At 36.2% G+C, this 24,496-nt stretch overlaps 1 protein-coding gene and 1 long non-coding RNA gene across 2 annotated transcripts in view; one reads left to right on the top strand and one right to left on the bottom strand.

Annotated features, from left to right (window-relative positions):
• The window catches only part of LOC138333381 (uncharacterized), a 401,614-nt gene that overhangs the window by 287,279 nt on the left and 89,839 nt on the right, over positions 1-24,496 (bottom strand). The window lies entirely within an intron of this gene.
• The window catches only part of LOC138333380 (adipokinetic hormone/corazonin-related peptide receptor variant I-like), a 158,036-nt gene continuing 153,157 nt past the window's right edge, over positions 19,618-24,496 (top strand). Inside the window, exon 1 of the mRNA XM_069281724.1 lies at positions 19,618-19,962. Coding sequence (XP_069137825.1) covers positions 19,681-19,962 — 282 coding nt within the window. The 5' untranslated portion in view covers positions 19,618-19,680. The remainder of the gene's footprint in view (positions 19,963-24,496) is intronic.

Genomic DNA, 24,496 nt, shown 5'->3' with positions numbered 1-24,496 from the left:
AAACTTGTAAGAATATTCAAAAGTGAATGAGTAGAAAAAGTCTATCGGCTGCTGGAAACACCTTTCCTATGGTACCATTGATTACCTTCTACATACACAAATATTGCTACAAATGATCAGAAATCAAACATAGTGTCAAAAGTACGACAAATATTACATGCGACTTACTTAATACTATACCTGGCCCTGATTGTACCTGCTGCCCCTATTGCATGATCGTAAAATGCCCCTATTGCATGATCGTAAAAGGCGACTAAATTTAGGACCTTATCTTTTCTCTTCTGTCTATCTAACTTTGTTTCCTAATTTCTTCCTTTTCGCCGCCTCACTTTTGGCCTTGAGTTGAGCGTATGAGGAAGGCTCTGGGTTCTGTCCCCTGGCAGAGACACACCAAAGTCTATAATAGTATTAGTTTCTGCTCCTGCTTAGCGCTCAGCAATCCGGAAGTGGGACGACTGGTTCGCCCGTTGTCAGTATAATGTGACCGGGTGGGGTGTGTTGCTTGGTGTATTCGGCGGCATGCTTCAGCAATATAGCACTATAAAAAGGACACTAGTTTCACTATACAAGAAGACATAACACGAATATATCGCAGTCTCCCAAAAATACGCACCTCACACTACATATACGGAATACACAGCAATCAAAACAATTTTAATTTCATTAATATTCTTTAAATATTCATGAACATGTTTATGAATTTTCATGAATGGGTTGTTCATGAATGTTCATGATTTAATGAATGAAAGGGATTCATGAACGTTTATAAATTCATGTATGAAAGGACTCATGGATGTTCATGAAATATTTTTTCCTAAATTATTCATGAAGTTTTAAGTTTATGAAAATATTCATGAATAATATTCATGAATTATTCATCAACGTCTTGCAGGAGAATTGTAACTTTACCAATTGTACTTAGTAAGGATACATGATTAGAAGATGGGAGTAAGGATACATGATTAGTAGATGAGGGTATAATGCCCATTTTAAGAAAAGGCGTTTCCATTTATTTCGGTAGATACCAGTGTCCGACAAACAAACAAAATCCGAAGAAGACATGAATATAAGCGACAGCGGATAGGCTATAGAAAGAGCAGTATTTTCTTTGGCTTATTCCGTCATGACATACTGCTTTTGTTTAACTTTAAAGAATTAAGAATGTCAATATCAGTCAGTTGGAAATGTATGTCTGAGTACTGTTGGTTCTGAGTAAATCTGGTTAAAATACATATCCTTATTATCACTACGTTTGATAAAAGGATCTGACAATTTCCCCATTAGGGGGTCACGTTCTGGTGAAATGACAAATCAAATTGCTACTGCCAGAATTTTGATGGGGAACGAAATATTCAAAAAAGCTGTCAGAGTTAGTTCGTGTATATAGTCATGTCGCCGGAAGAACACAACAAAGCTAAATGTGCATAAACATATATACTGAGACGAAAATGATTTATCAATTGGCTTAGCCAGGACCCCTTATGGGATGTTGTTAGATCCTCTTGTGAACGGAGTGGTTATAAGGATCTGTATTTCAATCAGATTGGTTCTAAGTACAACCCCTGCTATATCATGGAAACAAAGGGATCATTTAATGTATTAGCTTTTTCAGAAATTGCAAGTGATCAACAATAACCATGAAGACGTGGCACATTGTATAATACAGGAGCTATCAGACTGCGGACTATTTTCCAAAAATGTTTAGGGTTTGAATCTGAACATTGATCTAAAATACTTTTAGCTCACCTGGCCCAAAGGGCCGATGATCGTATACCAAGGTGCGGCATCTATCGGTCGTCAACTTTTCACGTAAAAATTGAAAGGCTAAATAGATTTTGATCAAATGACCTCTTTCACGAACAATGGAAATTTGTCCACGATCCAATTCTATTAAAATTAAATGTTATATGTTGCAACATATACGTTTAAAGTGAACAGTCGGGCAAGGATGGCTAAAGTTGGTAAAAATGGTGTGAAAGTATCCAGTATAACTTCTTATGAAATGGAAAAAATAAAATCTCTCGTCAAAATCTGTCTGCGAACGAAGAAATTAATTTAAAGATGCTCCACCGCCGACAGAGGATAAATGATGTTCATCATTTGAACAATAACTGGTATTTAATCGTGTATATATATGTCTAATTAACACAAAAAATAATATATTAAAAAATTATTTCGCCTTTTGTGCATGCGCAATCAGTACTTCATTCCATATAGGATATAGTGACACGGATTTTTTTCGGGATGCAATTAATTATTTTTCATATCTTTAACTTGAAGTAAAATTAGGAGCTCAAACTTTTCAATAGTGGTAATGGTGTAAAGTAAGTAACTTTTGTAGCTGAAGAAAAACACTAAATCCTCTGCTCCTGTTTTTGATAGTGAAAAAATTACCATTTGTCAGCGGTGGAGCATCTTTAAAGTATGGAAATTCTAAAACGTCCTCCCGGCTCATTATGTCCGTGGTTACATTCCCACGCAGCCTCGCTTTCAATGCTTTCAACTTTTCTTTACTTTAATGGTCAGAACTGGGAAACTAAACAGAACTTGACCGTCGTATTAATATGTGAGAACTTTTGGAAGGCCAATGAACGCATTTAGACTGGTTTTCTTTGCCCGACTATTCACTTTAAAAAAAAAATCCAAATGTCCCAGGGGCCTGGGCTATCGCCAAATTAAAGTTGCCTAGTAGAGGTGTATGACAGGGTTCCCTTTTTAATCCAAAGAGGTATAAAAATAATGTTTTATGTCATCAAACTATTACTTTCTAATTTTGTTTGTTTGATTAATTTACGTCCTATTAACAGCTATAGTCATGTAAGGACGGCCTCCCATGTATGCGGTAAGAGCATGAATAATTACATATTATGATCACAAATATGTAGGCAAAATAACAAATACAACTTTGAGTGTTATTTTCGGCCATGTAAATTATTAACATTGGTATTTCACCCACTTCCAGTTTGAGTGCACCAAAAATATTTTCTAAAAAGTTGGCTCATTACCTGAATTAAATATTGTGAAAATTTCAGAAAAATGGTGGACCGGTAAATTTGTCGTTTAAAGGCTATAATATGACAAGGTCTATTTTTAGTAACGTTACATGATTATATGAATATGCTTATTTTGGATCATTAATCACGAATTTTCAATATTAATATATAATCCAACACTCATTTGTAACGCTTGGTATGATTTCAAATTGATATATTTAGTGATACTTTGTAGAAAAATTAAGTTTCACATGATCAAAATTACAAAACATTTGGGTGTTTTAAGACCATAAGCTGTTTTGCATTTGAAGTAGCTTCACTTAAATGTCTTGTTCAAATGATTTATTTTGTAATTATATAGCGTATTTACAGTGAAGAGAGTGAATACAATTGGATTCTGTAACTGTGCGGTTTGAGAGGGAAGAGTTACCAGGTTTCATGGCTCATGTTACAAACCCTACTGTAGTTCCGTTATTTGCAGGGCAACCACTTCTGATAGATTAACATTTATAATAATTCATGCTAACAAATGTAAATAGATTTATCATGACTTTCACATTTTATATTGTTGTAGATTTTAAGTCGGGTAACTCATTTTAGATTTAGATACATTAATGCCAAATACTTCTTTAATCTTGCAAAATAACCAACTTAATGTAGCAGTTTCAAAAATGAAAATACACGTTATCTGTAAATAGGTCATCAAAACTTTATTGCCAATAATCAAATTTAAATTCCATGTTAATTAGAAAATTAAATAGCTTTACTAAGTATTAGACAAAAAAGAAAGGATTCAATCACAGTACATGTACATGGTTATATCCCCATGGTAAAGAGTGTGCGGTGATGAAACCGTTTTATTCCACAGTATGTAAACTAATTTGAGTTTAGAATTATATAAATTTTATTAGCAATTCTAAAGTAATCCTTATGAAAAAAAACATCTCTAAAAATTTTAATTTGCGGATATGATATTAGCTGTACAAAGATAATGGAGAAACAGCCAAACAGAAAATGAGTGTCTAATCAAACTAGAAATCATCTTTGTTTGTTTGTTTGATTAATTAGCGTCCTATTAACAGCTGTGGTCATGTAAGGACGGCCTCCCATGTATGCAGCGTGTTGCGTGTATGTTATGCGAGGTGCGTGTTTTGGGAGACTGCGGTATATTCATGTTGTGTCGTAATGTATAGTGTAACTGTTGCCCTTTTTATAGTGCTATATCACTGAAGCATTCCGCCGAAGACACCAAGCAACACACCCCACCCGGTCACATTATACTGACAATGGGCGAACCAGTCGTCCCACTACCGTTATGCTGAGCGCTAAGCAGGAGCAGAAACTACCACCTTTATAGATTTTGGTGTCTCGGCCAGGGGACACAACCTAGAGCCTTCCTCACAGGGGCGAACGCTCAACTCAAGGCCAAAAGTGAGGCGGTGCCAAGGGAGGCATTAGGAAAGATAAAGACAGCTAGGAAGAGGAGAAAAGAAACGATCCTGAATTTAGTCTATAGGGCAGCAGGTACAATTCTCATGCCTGAAAGTTCTAAAGAAAATTCAAAAACTCGAAATCAAACTTCAGTTGGTTGATCACAAAATGTTCTGAAGAATCACAATCTAAAACTAAAAAGTAATTTTAAATATAGTAAAATTAATACAATTTTGAACGGAAAAAAATCATATTTGAATTTGTCTTTGGGTTATTAACACAAAAACTTGAAATGGTGTGATTTGATGCCATTGCCAACACTTTGAAAGCACAATATTTTGAATAACAACAATATTATACATATATACTTATATACTGGATGTGTGAAAACTCGATTCTCTTGCATAATAATCTACTCCCACCCATTTTTTTTCTTTCTAAATTTTGTAATTATTTTACTTTATATGCCTTCCAGCTGAAAATAAAAAGACTATTTCCGAGAATGCAATTGCAATCATCATCTAGCCTGAAAAGTTAATGATAAAGCCCTAAAATTCCGAAATACTTTGTTATTGTGATTCAATATTTTAATTATTCTAAAATATATAGGCTATGAAATTATTTATTATTTTACATTTTATGTAACTAATGAGTAGTAAATGAGATTAAGAAATTACAACCTTTGTTTTTATCAATTTTATGATTTAAAAGGGCCATGGTGTAATATTGCAAAAAATAAACCTTGCGTCTTTAAGACCTTTAATAGACTAATTTACCGGTCCACATTTTTTCTGAAATTTTCACTACATTGACTTCAGGTAATGAGCCAACCTTTTAAAAACTAGTTTTGGTGCACTCAAACTGAAAGTGGGTGAATTACCATGGTTAATAATTGACATGGCCGAAAATAACACCCAAAATTTCGACATTTTTAGGTCATCTGACCCGAAGGGTTAGGATGACCTATTGTCATCATGCGCCGTCCGTCGTCGTGCGCAAACTTTTCATTCAAACAACTTCTTCTTAATAACCAAAAGGCCCAGGGTACTGATATTTGGACTGTAGCATGCTGGGATGAAGGGCTACCAAGTTTGTTTAAATGATTGACCTTCATTAAAGGTCACAGCGGTCAAAAATGCTTAAATTTTTAAATGACTTCTTCTCAAGAACTAAAAGACCCAGGATATTCATATGTGGCCTGCAGCATGCTTGGATGAAGGGCTACTAAGTTTGTTCAAATAAATTACCTTGATCTTCATTCAAGGTCACAGGGGTCTAATAGGCTAAAATCTTTCAACGACTTCTTCTCAAGAACTAGAAGGCCCAGGGTACTGATATTGGGCATGTAGCATGCTGGGATAAAAGGCTACCAACTTTGTTCAAATTAATATTTTGACCTTCATTCAAGGTCACAGGGGTCAAAAAGGCCAAAAATAATTTAAACAACTTCTTATTAATTACTAAGAGGCCTAGAGACCTGATATTGGGCCTCTGACATGTTGGGATAAGGGGCTATGAAGTTTGTTCAAATGTATGACCTTGATCTTCATTCAAGGTCACAGGGGTCAAATAGGCTAAAATCTTCAAATGACTTCTTCTCAAGAACCAAAAGGCCCAGGATACTCATATTGGGCCTGCAGCATCCTGGGATGAACAGCTACCAAGTTTGTTTAAATAGATGGCCTTGACCTTTAGCAGGCTGGGATTAGGGCTACCAAGTGTGTTCAAATGAATGACATTGACCTTCATTAAAGGTCACAGGGGTCAAATAGGCTAAAATCTTTAAAGATGCTCCACCGCCGACAGACCATAAATGATATTCATCATTTGAACAACAATTGGTGTTAAATTGTTTATATATATGTCTAATTAACTTAATTGTGGATATATATATATACATGCATTTGAAATAAAAAAAAAATAATTTTTTTGGGGAAAATTGTTTCTGAGACATTCCCCAGTTATGACCAGTGTCATATCCAAGGAAGTGGCAGCCATTTTCATTTTTGCTCTGCTTAGTTACCTTCACTGGCCAACCCAATATATAAAGCATGGTACTAGACACAAGTGCGTCATTTCAAACATAACTTGTCTGTATACACATGCCCCGATATTGCAAGTAACAATGTCAAACTGAAAATAAACACTGCACTCACCTACCTGACAAGGTTTCATTGAAATAATATATGAATGTGTTGTAAGCTAAATCCCAAATAATATCCGAACGAGCTAATGAAACATTCAATATACATTAGGTTTTACACGTACACCGACACGTGTGTGTTCTTCGTACAGTAGATGTCACTTGTTCGGGACAGGTAGTCACGTGCACATGGCCAGTCGAGTACATCGGTTACGATAATATACATGGAGACATGTGGACGGTTTTTGGATCATTTGGATTTCTATTCATTCTTGTGGAAATTTTATATTTAGACAAACATGTAAATAACAGCTTAGAGTATTTATAGTACAGCGGATTGTAGAAAAATACTGCACTTCGTGATAAAAGCACCAAATTTGGTATACACATACTTTTCAATGTAATCAATATTAGATATGGAGGCAATCTCAATAAATATCACTTCCGGTTTTTTTTCAAGATGGCCGCAAGACGCCATTTTTGACATACAAAACATGGATTAGTAGTATATTTATATTCGAAAAAGAATCGGAAGATGCTTGAATTATTAACTTAGACGCGTGAAGCATTTTTAATCATGATCAATTTAATAAATTAGTGCATTTTTTATTGAAAAATGCAAATTACCCACCACTTCCGGTTTGAAATTCAAAATGGCTGCCATTTCATGGCAGCTGTTATCTTGTAAAATTGATTCGAAACGCATTCTCAAATAATGAACATAATGTCATAACACAGTTTCTTTAGAATGTTTCATTTAAGGTTTTTTCACCTCTAATTAATCTTCCTTTTCGATTGTCTGTCTATTTATGTTCAGATATTGTAGGATTTGTCTAATCTTCAATTTTCATTGTTTTTGCAGTTTCCATCTCATGCGCACAATGCTGTGCATTCTAATGAAAATTTCAGGCACTTACAGGCCTTTTTGCAGCCAGTTTTACAACCACACTTTATTAATTCTTGTGCTGATGTGGCGACATCAGGAAGTTTTGTGCACAAAGGGTTCCATCCACTTGCTTCTATCCCCAGTTATATCGTGAAGGTAGTTCTTGAATTGGCTCAAGACATTGCCCCCCTACATAGCCTCCTTGGAAAACTGCACGTTTCGCATTCTGCATCAGTGAAGCTTGGGTTGGTGGTAAAGAATCCATGGTACGATTCTTCTGAGTAAATAGTTGTTTCCTTGCATCATTGAGTTTGCTACTTCTGCAATATAACACACATTACTACAAACCGTTCCAATACCATCATGTCATTCTCGTTTATGCTCGCAGGACAGTTACTTAAATGACAAAGTTTTGTTGTCAGTTCTTGATCAGCATTCCATGTATCCCACGCAGATTTCTTGCCTCTTCCATTAAATGAAGAGACAATATCACATCCTGTGAAAGCGTGGAACAGCGGTAGTGCTTTTGCTTTATCATTTCCTAAGGTGTTAACCATGTCATGTATAGGAAGAATGCTGAAATGCTTTCCTACGCCAAATGATATCCAAAGTTAATCAATTTTCATCTTGGTGTAGTTAAACAATGCAAGTACGACTACATCTGGGTCCACTGTACGAAGATTCACACTTTGGTATTTGTTTGCAATGTCTGCAGTATTAACCAGCATTCGAGTGTCGGCCTCTTCATGATTACAAAGAGATAGTGAAGTAATCCCTCCCAACTCTCTCCGATTGGATTTTACCTTTTCATCACATGTCACAATGAGGTCGATAGGACTCTTCGTTACCGAAATTTTCTCAGCCAGGAAGTGAAAGAGTTCTGTTTTGTTGTTGGCATTGCGAAGGAAATCAGACCAGCTGCTAGGAAGTGGAGTAGAACCACAAACACGTCTTCTTGTTCCTGCTCCTCTTTGAACTCGAATGGCAGCTTTCAAGCTTTCCTCTCTATAGACATCATATACAACATCAACACGTTCAACGCTTGTGTTCTGGTTTAAAATGTACGGTATGAATACTTTGTCAGCATACTCGTCAAAGGTTTTTGCTGTCCAAGGTTGCTTAAAGTTAACAACAGCCGCACCATCAAATACTACAGCTTGCACCTCGTCATCAGGATGATTTTGTCTTGTGGTATAAGTAAGTCAAGGAAATCATAAGGTCTGATTTGGTTGTGTGGCGAAGTTGTCCATTCATCGTTAAAGAAGGTGGACAACTTTGGTTTTCGTGTTTGAAAAATTCTTCGAGGTTACCATTTCTTGTTTGACAAGCGATGTATAACTTTGCAAATAACGAACAGTTGCTCTGTATAATTCGCAGTTTCTGTGAATCTCTTTTCACAATGACTTCTTTGGGACTTGAGAATAGTGCCAGTTTGTTTCTCTTTGTGGTAGAAAATACAGATGTTGTTCTATGTATAAATCTCTCCTCAATGAATTGTTGAAACTGGTCTTTTCCAAGGTTTTGGATTTCATTCACAGTTTTCACCACACTCGAGGTGGCAATTTCTTTTGAGTCCAGGATAAGCAAGACCTCATTTTGGTCCAGAAATGGATTTCCTAATTCCTTAGACAGTGACAAATGACTCCACATCATTCAAAAACTTTGTTTGGTAGCTCGACTGCTGTTCGTGATGTCTGAACTCTTCTGAATTATCAAAAGAATTAGCCATGTCATCTTCAAACTCCTCTACCAATCGTGCTATTTCGGTGTTATCTAAGGTACTACCCAAACATCCACGTAAACCTGAGTTCACCTGAAGGATTGTTTTGTTTGTTTGTTTGATTTATTAACGTCCTATTAACAGCTATGGTCATGTAAGGACGGCCTCCCATGTATGCGGTGTGCTGCGTGTATGTTGTGCGAGGTGAGTGTACTGGGAGACTGCGGTATGTTCGTGTTGTGTCTTCTTGTATAGTGGAACTGTTGCCCTTTTTATAGTGCTATATCACTGAAGCATGCCGCCAAAGACACCAAGCAACACACTCCACCTGGTCACATTATACTGACAACGGGCGGACCAGTCGTCTGAAGGACCATACACAACAGTAGATTCGGGCAAATTGGTTGTGTTTCCGGCATATTCTGATATTGAAATATCAAGGTGTGCCTTCATCAGTGATCCCACCTAGTATTTTATATTGTTTCAATATGTTTAGTATTGTTGTTTGAATTTGTGTAGCTACTGTGACCGGTTTCCGCGGACAAGTAGTGTACTGTAGACTATAAATCATGCAACAAGATCTCATAATTTATATACCAAGACCGATGTCCCCTCAGTATTATGTCGATCGTGTGCGCGCGAATCAATCGCAAACTATGTTTTTAGTTCAAGCATTTCGCTAGTATGTTGTGCGAACGTGTTGGTTCGTCTTATTATATAGTTGCATTATGCATGTACATTGTAGCATGCAGTGCATTTCAACTTATTAGTTAGTCTGAAATGCGATCATGAGAAACAGTTCATGAGTAATTGGAAAGCCTGGTGTTTAGGTTTGTTTGTTTGATTTATTAACGTCCTATTAACAGCTATGGTCATGTAAGGACGGCCTCCCATGTATGCGGTGTGTTGCGTGTATGTTGTGCGAGGTGAGTGTACTGGGAGACTGCGGTATGTTCGTGTTGTGTCTTCTTGTATAGTGGAACTGTTGGCCTTTTTATAGTGCTATAACACTGAAGCATACCGCCGAAGACACCAAGCAACACTTCCCACCCGGTCACATTATACTGACAACGGGCGAACCAGTCGTCCCACTCCCTGTATGCTGAACGCTAAGCAGGAGCAGACACTACCACTTTTATGGACTTTGGTGTGTCTCGGCCAGGGGACAGAACCCAGAGCCTTCCTCACAGGGGCGAACGCTCAACTCAAGGCCAAAAGTGAGGCGGTGCCAAGGGAGGCATTAGGAAAGATAAAGTCAGTTAGGAAGAAGAGAAAAGATAAGATCCTAAATTTAGTCGCCGTTTACGATCATGCAATAGGGGCAGCGGGTACAATTCTAATGCCCTACCTGCAGGCTCCTCCTACAAGTCATTATCGACCAATGGGATGAGTGGACAACTATGGTCGCACGTGCTGCTGTTTGGGATTGCGCTTACACCATAGTTGATTTGAATTATCATAGATTTATTAATTCAAAGCAACTATCAAAACTACTGCTTTCATTAATTAATGAGTTGCAATATTATATGGATCGCTTTGTGTATTTCGTCAAGTTTCAGTTTACGTGCTGGCTTGACTGTGATAAGTCCATAATTTATTGGGGAGTAGGTGTCAGGGCTAGTCCCCCTGCCTGAGTTTCAACCACCGTATCTAATTTTAAGGCCATTAGACTGCACGTTTGGTGTGATGGGGGTAAATCCGATGGCTATTATGAGCTACCGTTATCTTATCTCGGTTGTTAAAGATTCAATAGCAGCCGATTAGCCGACATAATAAACTCGAGACTTTGTTCAATCGCGGGTTAATGTATTAATTAATGCTCGTTCTTTTGAGTCTTCTATCATTATGTATATTTTGCTTTCTTTCCGTAACTGGTTTTATATTCATTTACTTGTTTGTTTTCAAATATTATTTTGTATGATCAAATCATGGGTTGTCAATTTTAATGATGGCTCTCTGTCAAAAGTCTTGTACCGTTTCGTGTTTTCGTCATTTTCTTATTATTCATATTTGTTTAATTATCATGAGATCGTTGATAATGTCAGATATTCTGAAAGATTTTTGTTCTTTCTGTATGTTACCATAGGCGGCTTTGGAAATTTTTCTGAGCATTCAGTGCTTTGAGTAATCAAATGCCAATGTTTCGTAATGATACGTCTGATATTTCGACTCTCTGGATTATATTTCGTTATCATCACCAGAGGCACATTCATATGTCTATCCGTATGGTTGCTGTCGAGAAGTTTTTGACGACAGGTAGATAAACTGGTATTGATAGAGGTGTCTATCTCTTTGATTGAGTAGCCTCTTTTACGCAGTCTTTGTTTAAATTTATTGTGGTTGGTCTCCAAAATTTCTGGATCAGATGTGGTTCTCATATGGCGTATACATTCGCCCTTTATAAGTCCTTTAAATACAAAGCCTGGATGAGCGCTTGACCGGTGAAGGTATTGAAAAGTCTCAGTAGGTTTAATGTGCATTTGGATATCAAGGAATGTGCATTTGGATATCAAGGATATTGGAAGCCCTGAATCTATTTCCTTTGTAGACTTTGGTGTCTAGGAATATCATCTCTGTTTCTGAAGTATTATACGTGAATTTGAGGTATTCATGCTCGACATTAGCGATTTCAAAAAATAGCTTGATTTCTTCATGAGAGCAAGCGAATACCATGAATCCATCGTCTCTGTATCGGTAATGTAGGAGTATGCTATTCCGATATGGATATATTTCTATAATGCATTTCAAGATTTCATACATTCGGAGGTCGTATATTTCGGGATTTGGTACAGCCCCCATTGCAGCGCCTATGACCTAATTGTAGTATTGTTTGCCGAATTTGAATTCATTGTTTTCTAATAACAATTTGAGAAGATAAGAAATGCCTTCCCTTGGCGGCATTGATAGAGTATCGGTTTTGTGTTCACGTGGGATAGCTCTCTCTACTGCTTCGAGGAGTTCTCCAAAAGTCATATTCGTGTACATACTTGTTACGTCATATGAGACTAATATTGTCTTTGATGGAAGTGTTATTCCTTCAATTTTATTGATAAAGTCTTTAGTGTCTTTCAAGTATGTTTCTTGTCTCTGTACTAGTGGAACAAGAAAGTTGTCGATAAATCTACCGATTTTCATAGTTGGCGAGTTGCATTGTGATATGATTGGGCGACTCGGTATCAAATGATGATTCGGTAGAGCTTTACGGCCTACATATTTATCAAAATCATTTTGCTGGGGTTAATGTATTTTCGGTAAGAGGTACAACTTTCCGTGTCCAGTTCGTCTCCTGTCTACCAAATATTTGTATGTGGTACTATCTATGGACCCGTCATTGTACATTGTGTTAATTTTCTCAATGATTTTTTTTTCTATAATATCTGCTGTAGAGTGTTTATCATCTTGTAAGTGTCTGAGTCCTTCCTCAATGTAATTTCTTTGTTCATTATGACAATTAATGAGGAAAAACGGTATAAAGCTAGTATATTAATAATCCGAAATAAAAGGCCAAAATAAATTCAAAGTAAAATCAAAATCATTTGGAATATATATTCAGCCACTATAGGGCCATCTTCAGTCCGAAATAACACTAACACAACGTGTTCGTCTACATGTTTGTTTACATCTATTGTGTGCAGGTACGAAATGTCTCGGCCCGTTTGATGTATACGGCGGGTTATTTCGACCCAACATGCTATGTGCACTTAATCAACCCCAGTGTTTAAACGATGGTTATGATTATAAACATAACACTGACGTATGAAAAGGGGATATTATATGCAATCACATGCACGGTCGAAACGTCAGACATACCAGCTTTTCGAGGTGGCAATCGAAAGAAAAATTTGACTATGGGTATGTTATTGTTTTGAGACAACTCGTACCTCACACTATTCTGTAGACATAGTGCCTATTACATCAAATCTAATAAAATAAAACACAGATTCCCATTATCATTACGTTTGATAAAAAGGATCAGAGAAAATCCCACTAGGGGCCACGTCCACGTGATCCTTGATAAAGACCAGTCAAATTGCTGACAATTATATTTGATTTATATGCCTTTTTAATGACAATGTTTTTATTCATTGATAGGCTAGTTAAGGCCATCCTGTCTGTTTTTGACATATTGTGGAATTGTTTGCCTTTTGTAAGTTTACTTATCTCCATTTGTGTGGCAAATTTAGTTTTTAATTGCATTGTTCCCACAGTACTTTGGATCAAAGTTCGTATTTTGGTAGAATGGATGAATTTGTTTATCAGAACTAAAATTGCCGAACAGGTATCGGCACCGCTTTTGCGCGCAAGTTCTTTAAAATCAATTAGAAGTGCTTTTGTTGTTGTTTTTTTTTTACACTTTTTGGCAAGGGGCTGAATTTAAGCCCGCAGCCTAATAATATGACTTCATTGTCAGATAACTTATAGTCAGAGAAGTTTTTTTATGTATTTTCTTGCTTCTGTATATTTGAATTGAGAAGCTCTCTCCCTACGGGATTTTCTAGATTTAGACCTTCTTTGTTTGGACTTTCTGCGCTTTTGCGTCTTATCTAGTCGCCGGTTAGCCATCATGACTGGGCGGAGTACAGTAGTGTGCCGGCTTGTCACTATTATTACTATTTCATGGTTTTGGATTTGACCAATCAGAGAAGGTGTAGTGTAAATTTGGCCCTTCAGACTTGTTTTCTGTTCTTAGTATGCAAGTAACATTTTAATACTTTCTATTTTTGTTTACAACTTATTTATTGGTTGTAGCCTTTTTTGTGGTTATAATTAAGATGATTACTTCAAACGGAGTATAACATGGATTGGTTATTAGAAATTAGATACTTCTTTTTGGTCTGATTTGGCTTAGATTGCCTAAAGGAAAAGGCTTTGCCATTTTTCTGAAAATAAATAAAGTAAGTAAATGCTTAGTCATTTTCTTACAATAATATAATTGTAAATTATCTTAAAATTTACTTAATTAAAATAAGAGATGTGTTAATTGCTTTAAACTACTTTTTTCTCTTATTTTCGAATGATGGATCATAAAATTACCCGGAACTTTTTATCGGGGTTTAAATTTGCCTGTGCACCGAAAAGTTGACATGGAGGGAAATTACAAATTATTGACCCATTTGCCATGATTTTTTATGAAGTGTTCCAACAAAATTGATTTAATTTATCACAAACCCCTTTCCTATCAATTCTTAATGAAAATAGAACCCAGAAAGACTTCAGAAAACAAGATGGCTACTTCATTATTCAATATAAACAGAGGTTAATAAAACATGTATGCAGACTTACATTGGGAAGATCTCGGACGATTTTAAAAATCAGCTTGATTCGAAAGTTATACCCTCCGCACTCATAATTATTGTAAGACCTTGTGAACGCGATAAAAGTAAATATAAACCGATCTAATTGAAACTTTGTATGTAGACTAACATTGGAAAGATCTCGGAGGGTTCGAAAATCAGCTTGATTTGATTGTAATTGGAACAGTTATTGCCCTTTGCAATAATAATAATTGAACCTTGTAAACACAATAACTTTAGTAAATATGAACTGAGCTTAATGAAACATTGTTTGTACATGTAAACGAACATTACAAAGATATCGGATAAATTCGCAAATCAACGAGTTTTGACAGTAACTTACAGTGTTATTGCCCTCTGCTCTAATAGATATAATTAGACATTGTGAACGTAATTACTTGAGTCAATATAAACCAAGCTGAATTAAACGTTGGATGTAGCAGAACATTGGAAAGATCTTGGATGAGTTCGAAAATCAGCAGGATTTGATTGTTAGCAAATACCAGGTGACCGTTAAGGCCCATGCCCGGGCCTCTTGGTTTTTTTTGGGTTTTTTTTACGTTTTAATATTTAACCTAAATGTTTGCAAAATATAATATCAAAGAAGACTCTAACACAATTTGTAATTAGCAACAATGATGTAAAATTTATTAAAAAAAAATTCTCGGCAGTAAAATTATTTTGTAAAATAAAATCAAGATAACCTACTCCGACGGATTGCCCGAGTGTTATATACCGGGCTAATCGTACAAACCTGACTACGCTATTTACGCTCGTGGAAACGCTTCTTTTAACATAGAAAAATTGTCCTTTAAGGGGAGCGTACGTGTAAACATTTGATCGGTGTTGAACTCACGGCCAATAATCAAATCCAATCCACGGAAAATTAGTGTTTCACAATTGCGTAGAAGGAAAATCAATGTTTTATTGTATCATACATTGCGATCAATAAACGACAATACTTTGCAATTCCAAAGGTATTAAACGATCATGAATAAAGCTTCTTATTCCATGCGAAATACCAAAAACGGCAAACGTTGTCTATTCCTACTCTAATGGGTCAAGGTTATTGATAATGGTGCAGACACCAAAATGTTTTCAATATTCATATTAAAATATCGCTATCTACCATATTTGAATTTATCTTGACATTAATAAATGCAAATTGTAATACTATGTTTACTGCATTATACAATTTTTATACGTACAATCAAACATTTATTTTTTGTATCTTATATCGATGAACTATTCGTATATATAAAGTATACAAAATTGAAACCGTTGATTGATTAGCATGCTATCGTCCTAATTTGTTAATGGAGAGCCTCCAATGCATGTCGGCACTGCAGGTTGGATGTTAGAAGTGTACGTACTGTCCCTATTTCTTGATCGTAAAATACTACTAAATATATGATCTTTTATCTTCTCTCTTCTGCCTAACTGACTTTATTCTTCCTAACGTCTCCCTTGACACCGCCTCACGTTTGGCCTTTTGTTGAGCACTCGCCCATGTGAGGTAGGCTCTGGGTTCTGGCACCTGGCCGAGACACACCAAAGTTAATAAAAGTGGTAGTTTCTATTCCTGCTTGACGTTCAGCATACAGGGAGTAGGGCGACTAGATCGCCCGTTGTCAGTATAATGTGACTGGGTGGGGTGTGTTGCTTGGTGTCTTCGGCGGCATGCTTCAGTGATATAGCACTATAAAAAGAGCAATAGTTCTACTTTATACAAGAAGACACAACACAAACATACCGTTGTCTCCCAAAACACGCCCCTCACACTTCACACATGCTACACACTGCATACATTGGAGGCCGTCCTTACATGACACTGGCTGTTAATAGGACGTTAAAATAATCAAACAAACTGACCTATGCCGGCAGTGAGTTGTGTTGAGTTATTGAAATAACTTCTAATATTACAATATAAAAACAAAATTCAAATGGAAATACGCTGTTGAAAAGAAAATAGAAAAATATAATGCTTCATGAATTAATGTTCCACATCATGGATAGTATTAACATTCGATACACATTTAACAATGATTAATCTGAATAACAATAGAGATCCTTATTATCACTACGTCTGCCACTCTTTGAACGGTATGGTTATATGGATCGGTATTTTAATCAGATTACCAATAAAGAGTTTCAGTACTAATTATCAATCTATGTATAAAAGATACATCGTATGCGGGAGTGGTCCAACAAAAAACACTGGATAACTCTGATATGTATCCTATGGCAAAACGTTCTATTACTAGTCCGGATCATACGACAACCTCTCCTGTGTGCATTGTATGAATGTCTGTTTCTTAGGCAATGGTATATTCATATGTAATAAAATTAGTATTTATTATAACTCACTGTCGCTGATTGGTCGAGAGACGTCACGTGTAATGGCGACAAAACACCATGTATCCGTCTGAACGTCGTGTTTATGTGAAACATGTAAGCATATTTATCTGCACAGCGACTTATTTCGCATTTCATGCCAAGCAATTTTTTAACGTTCAATTAATTATCGTTGGCGGGGGATATACAAATGGGTTCCGTCCGTCTGTCCGTCCGTACGAATGGTTTCCGGAGCATAACTCTAAAACCAGAAGAGATATTTCCACGAAACTTCATAGAAACATTCTTTTTTATGGTCTAGTAGTACCTTTTGCTATTTTTAGGTTTTCATTTTTTGCACTTTTCCCGTTACGATGGAAACATTGCTGAAAATATCATGGTAAATGGTAAATGTTACTTTGAAAAACTCCACCCATCTTTGTGTATATAGTCTTATATAAATGTCAAGGCTGTATACATGATTCAACAATTGCAGCCCCGCTCTACTTGAATTATACTCCAACTTTCTTAAGCTCAACTTCCCTTTTCCTGTTTTTTTTCATACACATAAGTCTCCACAATCAAACCTACTTCAGCTTTGATATTTTCATTGGCGGGGGATCTGAATGACTGTCCTTGTTTTAAATTAAGATTACGAAGGTTCCATTGTATCTGTACCAAGAACAATTTTCGCGGGTTTTACTCTTACGCGAAAAATAATCGCAAGCGAAAATGAGTTGGTTTATTGAATGTTAAAAAGGATCTTTAAAAGCATTAAGTGTTATTTTTAACACTTAAACTACATTTTGTATCTTCCTATGGTATATATTTACAATCTTCATTATGCGCACTAGCTCTCCAAAGATGTCATAGGAAGATAGTATAATAAAGAATAATAGACCCTGCAGGTAAGGCGTTAGAATTGTACTTGCTGCACCTATTGCATGATCGTAAAAGGCGACTAAATTTAGGACCTTATCTTTTCTCCTCTTCCTATTTGACTTTATCTTTCCTAATGCCTTCCTTGGCACCGCCTCACTTTTGGCCTTGAGTTGAGCGTTCGCCCCCTTGAGGAAGGCCTTTGGTTCTGTCCCCTGTCAAGGCATACCAAAGTCTATGAAAGTGGCAATCTGATTGAAATACAGATCCTTATTATCACTACGTTGGATAAGAGGATCTGAGAACATCCCATTTGGGGTCACGTCAAGATGACCTTTTGAAATGGCCAATCATTTAGACGTGACCCCTTTATGGGATATTGTCAGATCCTCTTTTGAACGGAGTGGTTATAAGGATCTGAATTTTAATCAGATTGATAAAAGTGGTAGTTTCTGCTCCCGCCTAGCGCTCATCATACAGGGAGTGGAACGACTGGTTCGCCCGTTGTCAGTATAATGTGACCGGGTGGATTGTCTTCGTCGGCATGCTTCAGTTCCACTATTATAAGAAGACACAACACGAATATACCATAGTCTCCCAAAACAACCACCTGGCACAACATATACGCAACACATCGCGTACATGGGAGGCCGTGCTTACATGACCAAAGCTGTTAATAGGACATTAATTATTCATACAAACCAGATAGTTTAATGCTTAAATTTGCATTATCAAGTCTTTTTAGGGACTCTTCATTAACATTGTTTAAGCTAGACCAGTAAAACCGTTTATCAACGACGATTTAACCACCAAAATGGAACAGCCATTTTGACGGTGATCAGTTGACGTCACCACGTCAACAGTAGTGACGTCGAAATTATCACGTTTTGAGTGTCAGTTATACCGTCATATACTTCACTTTGTCATGGTTAGTTTATATATTAGAACTGACAAGTAAATGTAAATATTTTGTTAGATTTAAAACACTGTTGCATACAAATTATCAGAACGGATAGACTATGTGTAGAACGACATTCAAAATACTTTTCAATTATACTTCATTTTGCAACTTTAATTGCTGAACAAAATAGAGCAGGTATCCTGTGTAAAGCATCAGAGCCTCATTGATTAGACATCTGAAGCTGTGGCGCGTGACCAGAAGGAGGCTCTACCTGTCAGGCCTAACAGCGCGTGTTGCTGATGGTTGGATTATATATAGCCAGTCACAGACTTTCTATCGATGCAGCAGCACGGACCACAGACGTGGATTTAAAAAAGTGATTTCTGGAATCTTAAAGCAGTACCGTTCGATACATTTGCTTAGGACACACGTGTGGAATTTAAAAAGTGATTGTGTGGAATCTCTGATTATTACAAGTATTTCTTAATGAAAAGTGTTTTCATTAATTTTGTTTGTTTAACGGTATGATACAAATAAGCATTAGTAGAGTGTGGATGCTTTAACTTTCATTTGTACAGGATTATTTGAGATTCCAAATATTTCCGTATTGGACAAATAGAAGTGATATTGTGATAACTGTCCAAGCAATTAATTCAGAAACACAGTTTACTGATGTAGCTAGAAACTGCGAGGGCATTTGAGTATGTCTGACGGCAAATATCACACTGCTCCGATCCTACTTGATTCCAATATTTCTGATTGTGGTCATAGCCAAGTGCCTTATTTCAGTCTCAACGATAACGTGATGCTACCTACATCTCGATCATCAATGTCTCTACCTCCAACGACATCAATCACTCCGACAATATCATTTTCTACAATATCACCTGGATTACGAGTGGGGTCTACAGAAAATATAACTTCCGCCCAAAACATGACTGACGTGACGCTGCCTAGAGAAATGACGTTCAACGATGACAGTATTATGTCCGTCATAGCATACTCCTGTCTATTTGTGGTCGCAGCCTCAGGAAATTTGATAGTGTTTATTACATTGTTTAGAAGTCGCAGAATTAAATCCCGTGTTAATACTTTTATCATGCATCTTTCCATCGCCGATCTCATCGTTGCCTTCATCATGTTACCTTTGGAGACAGGATGGCATATAACGGTTCGTTGGGAGGCTGGTGACGCCGCATGTCGGATTTTAATGTTTTTTCGAGCACTGGGATTTTATCTTTCGTCTTTCGTGCTAGTGACGATCAGTCTTGATAGATACTTCTCTATCGTCCATCCCATGAGTCTTCACGACGCCGAAAGGAGGGGAAAGATCATGCTAACCTTGGCCTGGCTTCTGAGTGCAGTGGCTAGTTTACCGCAGGTAAGGGTATCGCCCAAATGGTAATGATTACGTACATATGAAGTATATTGATATATTGATTATATTGTTATTGTTTAAGTACGCAGTAGGTTCGAGGATAGTCGATGACATTTTTCTTAACGTTCTTTTAAAACCAAGTGCTTTGGTGGACAGCGGTATATTCGATGTAACGTTGTATGTCTCGTTCACATATTGAATACGTTTGTTTCCTGGATATTTTTCAAGACGATTTGTTTCTTATTAAAATGACTAGTGATTGATATCGCTTAAACTGTAATAAATGGCACTTTTTTAGAGTTATGCGTCGGTTCAATTTATTTCTTTAATAGAACTCTTTTACAAAATACGGCCTAAGTCATACACTTAATCGGTAACTTGCGGATAGAGGTGGGAATATCAGGATGGTAAATGTAATATGTGTGAAAAACTAGACCAGAAATAGAAAACGGATGTAAAACTTTACACTTGTTTTTTTAATAATAAATCGACGAAACGAAAAAGGGCGGCTGGAAATATGAGGATTGTATCTGTAAAAAATAGATTAGGAATGGAACACGGATATGAAAGTTTGATTTCTGATTTTTAAAGAAGAATCAATAAAATAAGTTTGCTTTTGTCAGTCTCTAGAATCATGGAAAAGGTATGTCACTTTTCATCAAGTAATCGGATTGGATAAATCAAACTTAAATCTTTAATGGTACTCATAAATGTATGGTTAAATGATTTAACAGGTAAAGCTTTCTACATCTCCTAACTGGACGCGAGTGTACGTGTTTTTGTCATTAAGATGCTATTTACCCAGACATGTTTACTTAAGAACTGCGATAACAAAAGTCTGTTATTGTTTGCTCAATCTTAGTCGAGGGAGTATCTTCGACCTGTTTATGTGTAATTGTATGATTTCTTTTTACTTTATATATTACATATAATTAAAGTAAATAGTAGCCAGTTAAGTTACGCAAATTTTTTTTTCATAAACAAAATAACACGGTAACGAGATGTAGCTTCATTGCTGCTTTTCCCCTCCTATCGTCGATCTGATTACCAATAATTTCGAAAGGATTTCGATCTTGATAAAAACTTGAAAAAAATAATCTTAAAATTTATTGGAGAAGCCATAAAACATATTATTTTTTCCAAACGTGTCATTTTTCTGGAATGGGGTAAGCGGCCATCATATAAACTATTCGTTTATCCCATCTTCCATTTCGTATATTTTCACTCAGCTGTTTGACTTACGAACCTTGTATTAACATCAACTTTGTAAAACGTATAGTATACATAATTAACAATAAATGAACTATTGACATTTATTTTTAGTTAGAAAAAATTCTAAGAGTTATCAATCGCGACTTAATTTTATATGTAGCAACATTAATACAAACCTTTGAAAAAATCGGAAGGTATCGGGGGATTGTAACATGACCAAATTCAAGTTGCCCAGTTAAGGTGCATGACACGGATCGTTTTTTATCCAAAACGGTATCAAAACCATGTTTTATATCATCGAACTATATTATATCTTCAAGAATATAAATGAATACATATTATGAGTTTAAATCTATAGATGAAGGAGGTACTTTGTATCAACGACTGGCTCGCCCGTTGCCAGTATAATGTGACAGGGTTGGTGTATTGCTTTGTGTCTTTGATGGCATGCGTCAGTGATATAACACTATGAAAAGGGCAAAAGTTCCACCTTCCACCATACAAAACGACTCAACGCGAACATACCGGGGTATCCCATAACACACACTGCATGCACAGGAGGCCGTCCTAATATGACCCTGGCTGTTAATAGGACGTTAAAATAATCAAACAAACAAACAAATATATCAACACAAATACATTGTATTATAACCTTTACAATAACAGGATAAAACTACAACTATGATACATAGTCAAAGAAATATATTTGCGTTGGATAAAACTCGGGCTTTGAAACCATCATCAAGACTTCGGCGGCAAGCATGTTGTTGATTCCAACTGTGTTGTGATGAGATTCGTGCAACTATTGTGTTTAAAATACGATGTTATCCAATGATCGTAGACGAAGTCACGGTAATGTACTGGTAACTGTGAAAATACAGGTAGAGATCGAAGGGAATTAATCAATAGTAATTATTGACATGGTTTATGCCCTCAGATGTTTATAACACATTCCGGTAGATAACACAAATCCGCAATAGTAGAAAATTTTATAAAAAAAAACTTGTTATAAAACACTAACAGTATCATCAAACACAGTTTTTATCTAATGTATTAAAGGTTTAAGTCAGATCCCAGTATCGTATTATTTCCAAGTTAACTGAAACTTCATTTAATATATATGGAACAGGTCGAGTTAAATTATACATGAGTGATGTAGATAATACAGTGAATGACATGTTTGTTCGTTGAAATGATGATGATTCAATCAATTGCTGTTAAGGTTACGTGTTGGTTTTCGTGTACTAGGATTTATGATTTTATTTGTATATATATGTAGAGAAAGTTTTGCTGATACGACATGAAAGAGTGGTATTCAACCAATTACAATATCAACAATTGAATTTCTATATATTGGCTTGCATTTTTTATAGTTGTTGATAGAAACTGTCAGTAATCATATTCATCAAATTGTATATATAAACTTCCTAAACCTTTCTTTATATTATAACATAATTCATGCCAAATCAGACAATGGCCTGTTCTCACATACGTGTCTGATCCTGCTTAGCTGTCATTAGAAAGGAAATAGGGAGACTTGTTATCCGTTGTCAATAAAAAATTTGACTACGTGGGATGTGTTGTTCGGTGTCTTTAGCGGCATGCTGCAGTCAGATAACGCTATAAAAAAGACGAGAAGACACAACACGATTATATATCAAAGCCTGTCAGGAGTTAAAAGGCTTTTACACACACAACACAGTGTTTACATTTAAAGCCGTACCCCAGTCAATCTGATTAAAACACAGATCCTTATAACCACTCCGTTCAATAGAGGATCTGACAATATCCCATAAGGGGTCACGTCACGATGGCCTTTATACCACGTGTACTTCAGAGCAAATGCAGTTTCTACACCTTACATCATCAATTGAATACGTCTTGACGCCCAAGTATACATATTCAATTAGCTTTGTTGTGCACTTGGGGCGAGATGACTACATACACGAAACTAATTTGGACAGCTTTTTCAAATACGAAACTAATTTGGACAGCTTTTCCAAACTGTTTCGTCCTCAGTCAAGATTTTGACAGTGCCAATTTCATTGGCCATTTCAACAGGTAATCTTGACGTGACCCCTAATAGGATGTTCTCAGATCCTCTTATCCAACGTAGTAATAATAAGGATCTGTATTTTAATCAGATTGTACCCCAGTTGTTTATAGACCGTCATTCAAAACCAAATTTATTTTAATTATAAGCAGTAAATTACAACCGTTAATTGTTCAGTTCGCTCCGTTTTGGATTTACAAATTAAACAATTGTATCCACACCTTTATGCAGAATTATTCCATGGTAGCAACGTTTTATGTAATGTAAAACAAATACGGTTAAATGAAAATAGTGGCTGCCCTGTAGGAAGGGTGTTCGAATTGTAGTACATGAAGCCTATTTTTTGTAGGCTGCCGTGTTTTCAGTGAAGCGAATAGAAATTCTGGAGGCCGTCTTTACATGATTATGGCTGTTAATAGGACGTTAAAATAATCGAACAATAATAAATGTGACTGAATAAAGTAAGACATTTATAAGTGCACACTTTTTTTTCTTCATTGCAAATGTTTGAATAAATTTACTTCCTAATAAAAGCCAAGGTCATGCCATGACGAATTTCCATTTATGTAAAGTGTTGCATGTAAGAATTGTGAGTGTCTCTTTTGGGAGACTGATGTATTCGTGTTGTCTTCTTGTATATTGAAACTCTTGCCCCTTTATAGTGCTATATCTCTGAAGTATGCATCAACGACACCAATCAACACACCCCACCTGGTCACATTATACTGACAACGGGCGAACCAGTCGTCTCACTCCCTTTCTGCTAAGCGCTAATGAATTGGATCATTGTATAAATAAAAACTTGATTTTGCTTACCGGTAGTACCAACTGTTATATTTGCACAATTATTGGTATCGTAACGTCGCCTCATGTTATGGATGTATTTTGTGAAACTTTTCATTGTCTTGTTTGTTTGTTTGATTAATTAACGTCCTATTAACAGCTATGGTCATGTAAGGACGGCCTCCCATGTATGCGGTGTGTTGCGTGTATGTTGTGCGAGGTGCGTGTTTTGGGAGACTGCGATAAATTCATGTTATGTCTTCTTGTATAGTGGAACTATTGCCCTTTTTATAGTGCTATATCACTGAAGTCTTGGTTGAACATTAAAAAAAACACACAAAAATACATTTTATGCCTTATAAGTTAAGTTGAAGTCAATTTTAATGTATAACTGTTATAAGTGTTATGACAAAACAATACCGATATTTTTGAATGAAGACGCATACAGTGTATATCTCGTAAAATGAACTGTATACCATTTAGGTAATA

This window comes from Argopecten irradians, chromosome 10 (assembly GCF_041381155.1).
Source record: "Argopecten irradians isolate NY chromosome 10, Ai_NY, whole genome shotgun sequence".
NCBI classification, from domain to species: domain Eukaryota; kingdom Metazoa; phylum Mollusca; class Bivalvia; order Pectinida; family Pectinidae; genus Argopecten; species Argopecten irradians.
Note: the sequence above shows the minus strand (reverse complement) of the source record. Positions and strands in the feature narration are given on the sequence as shown.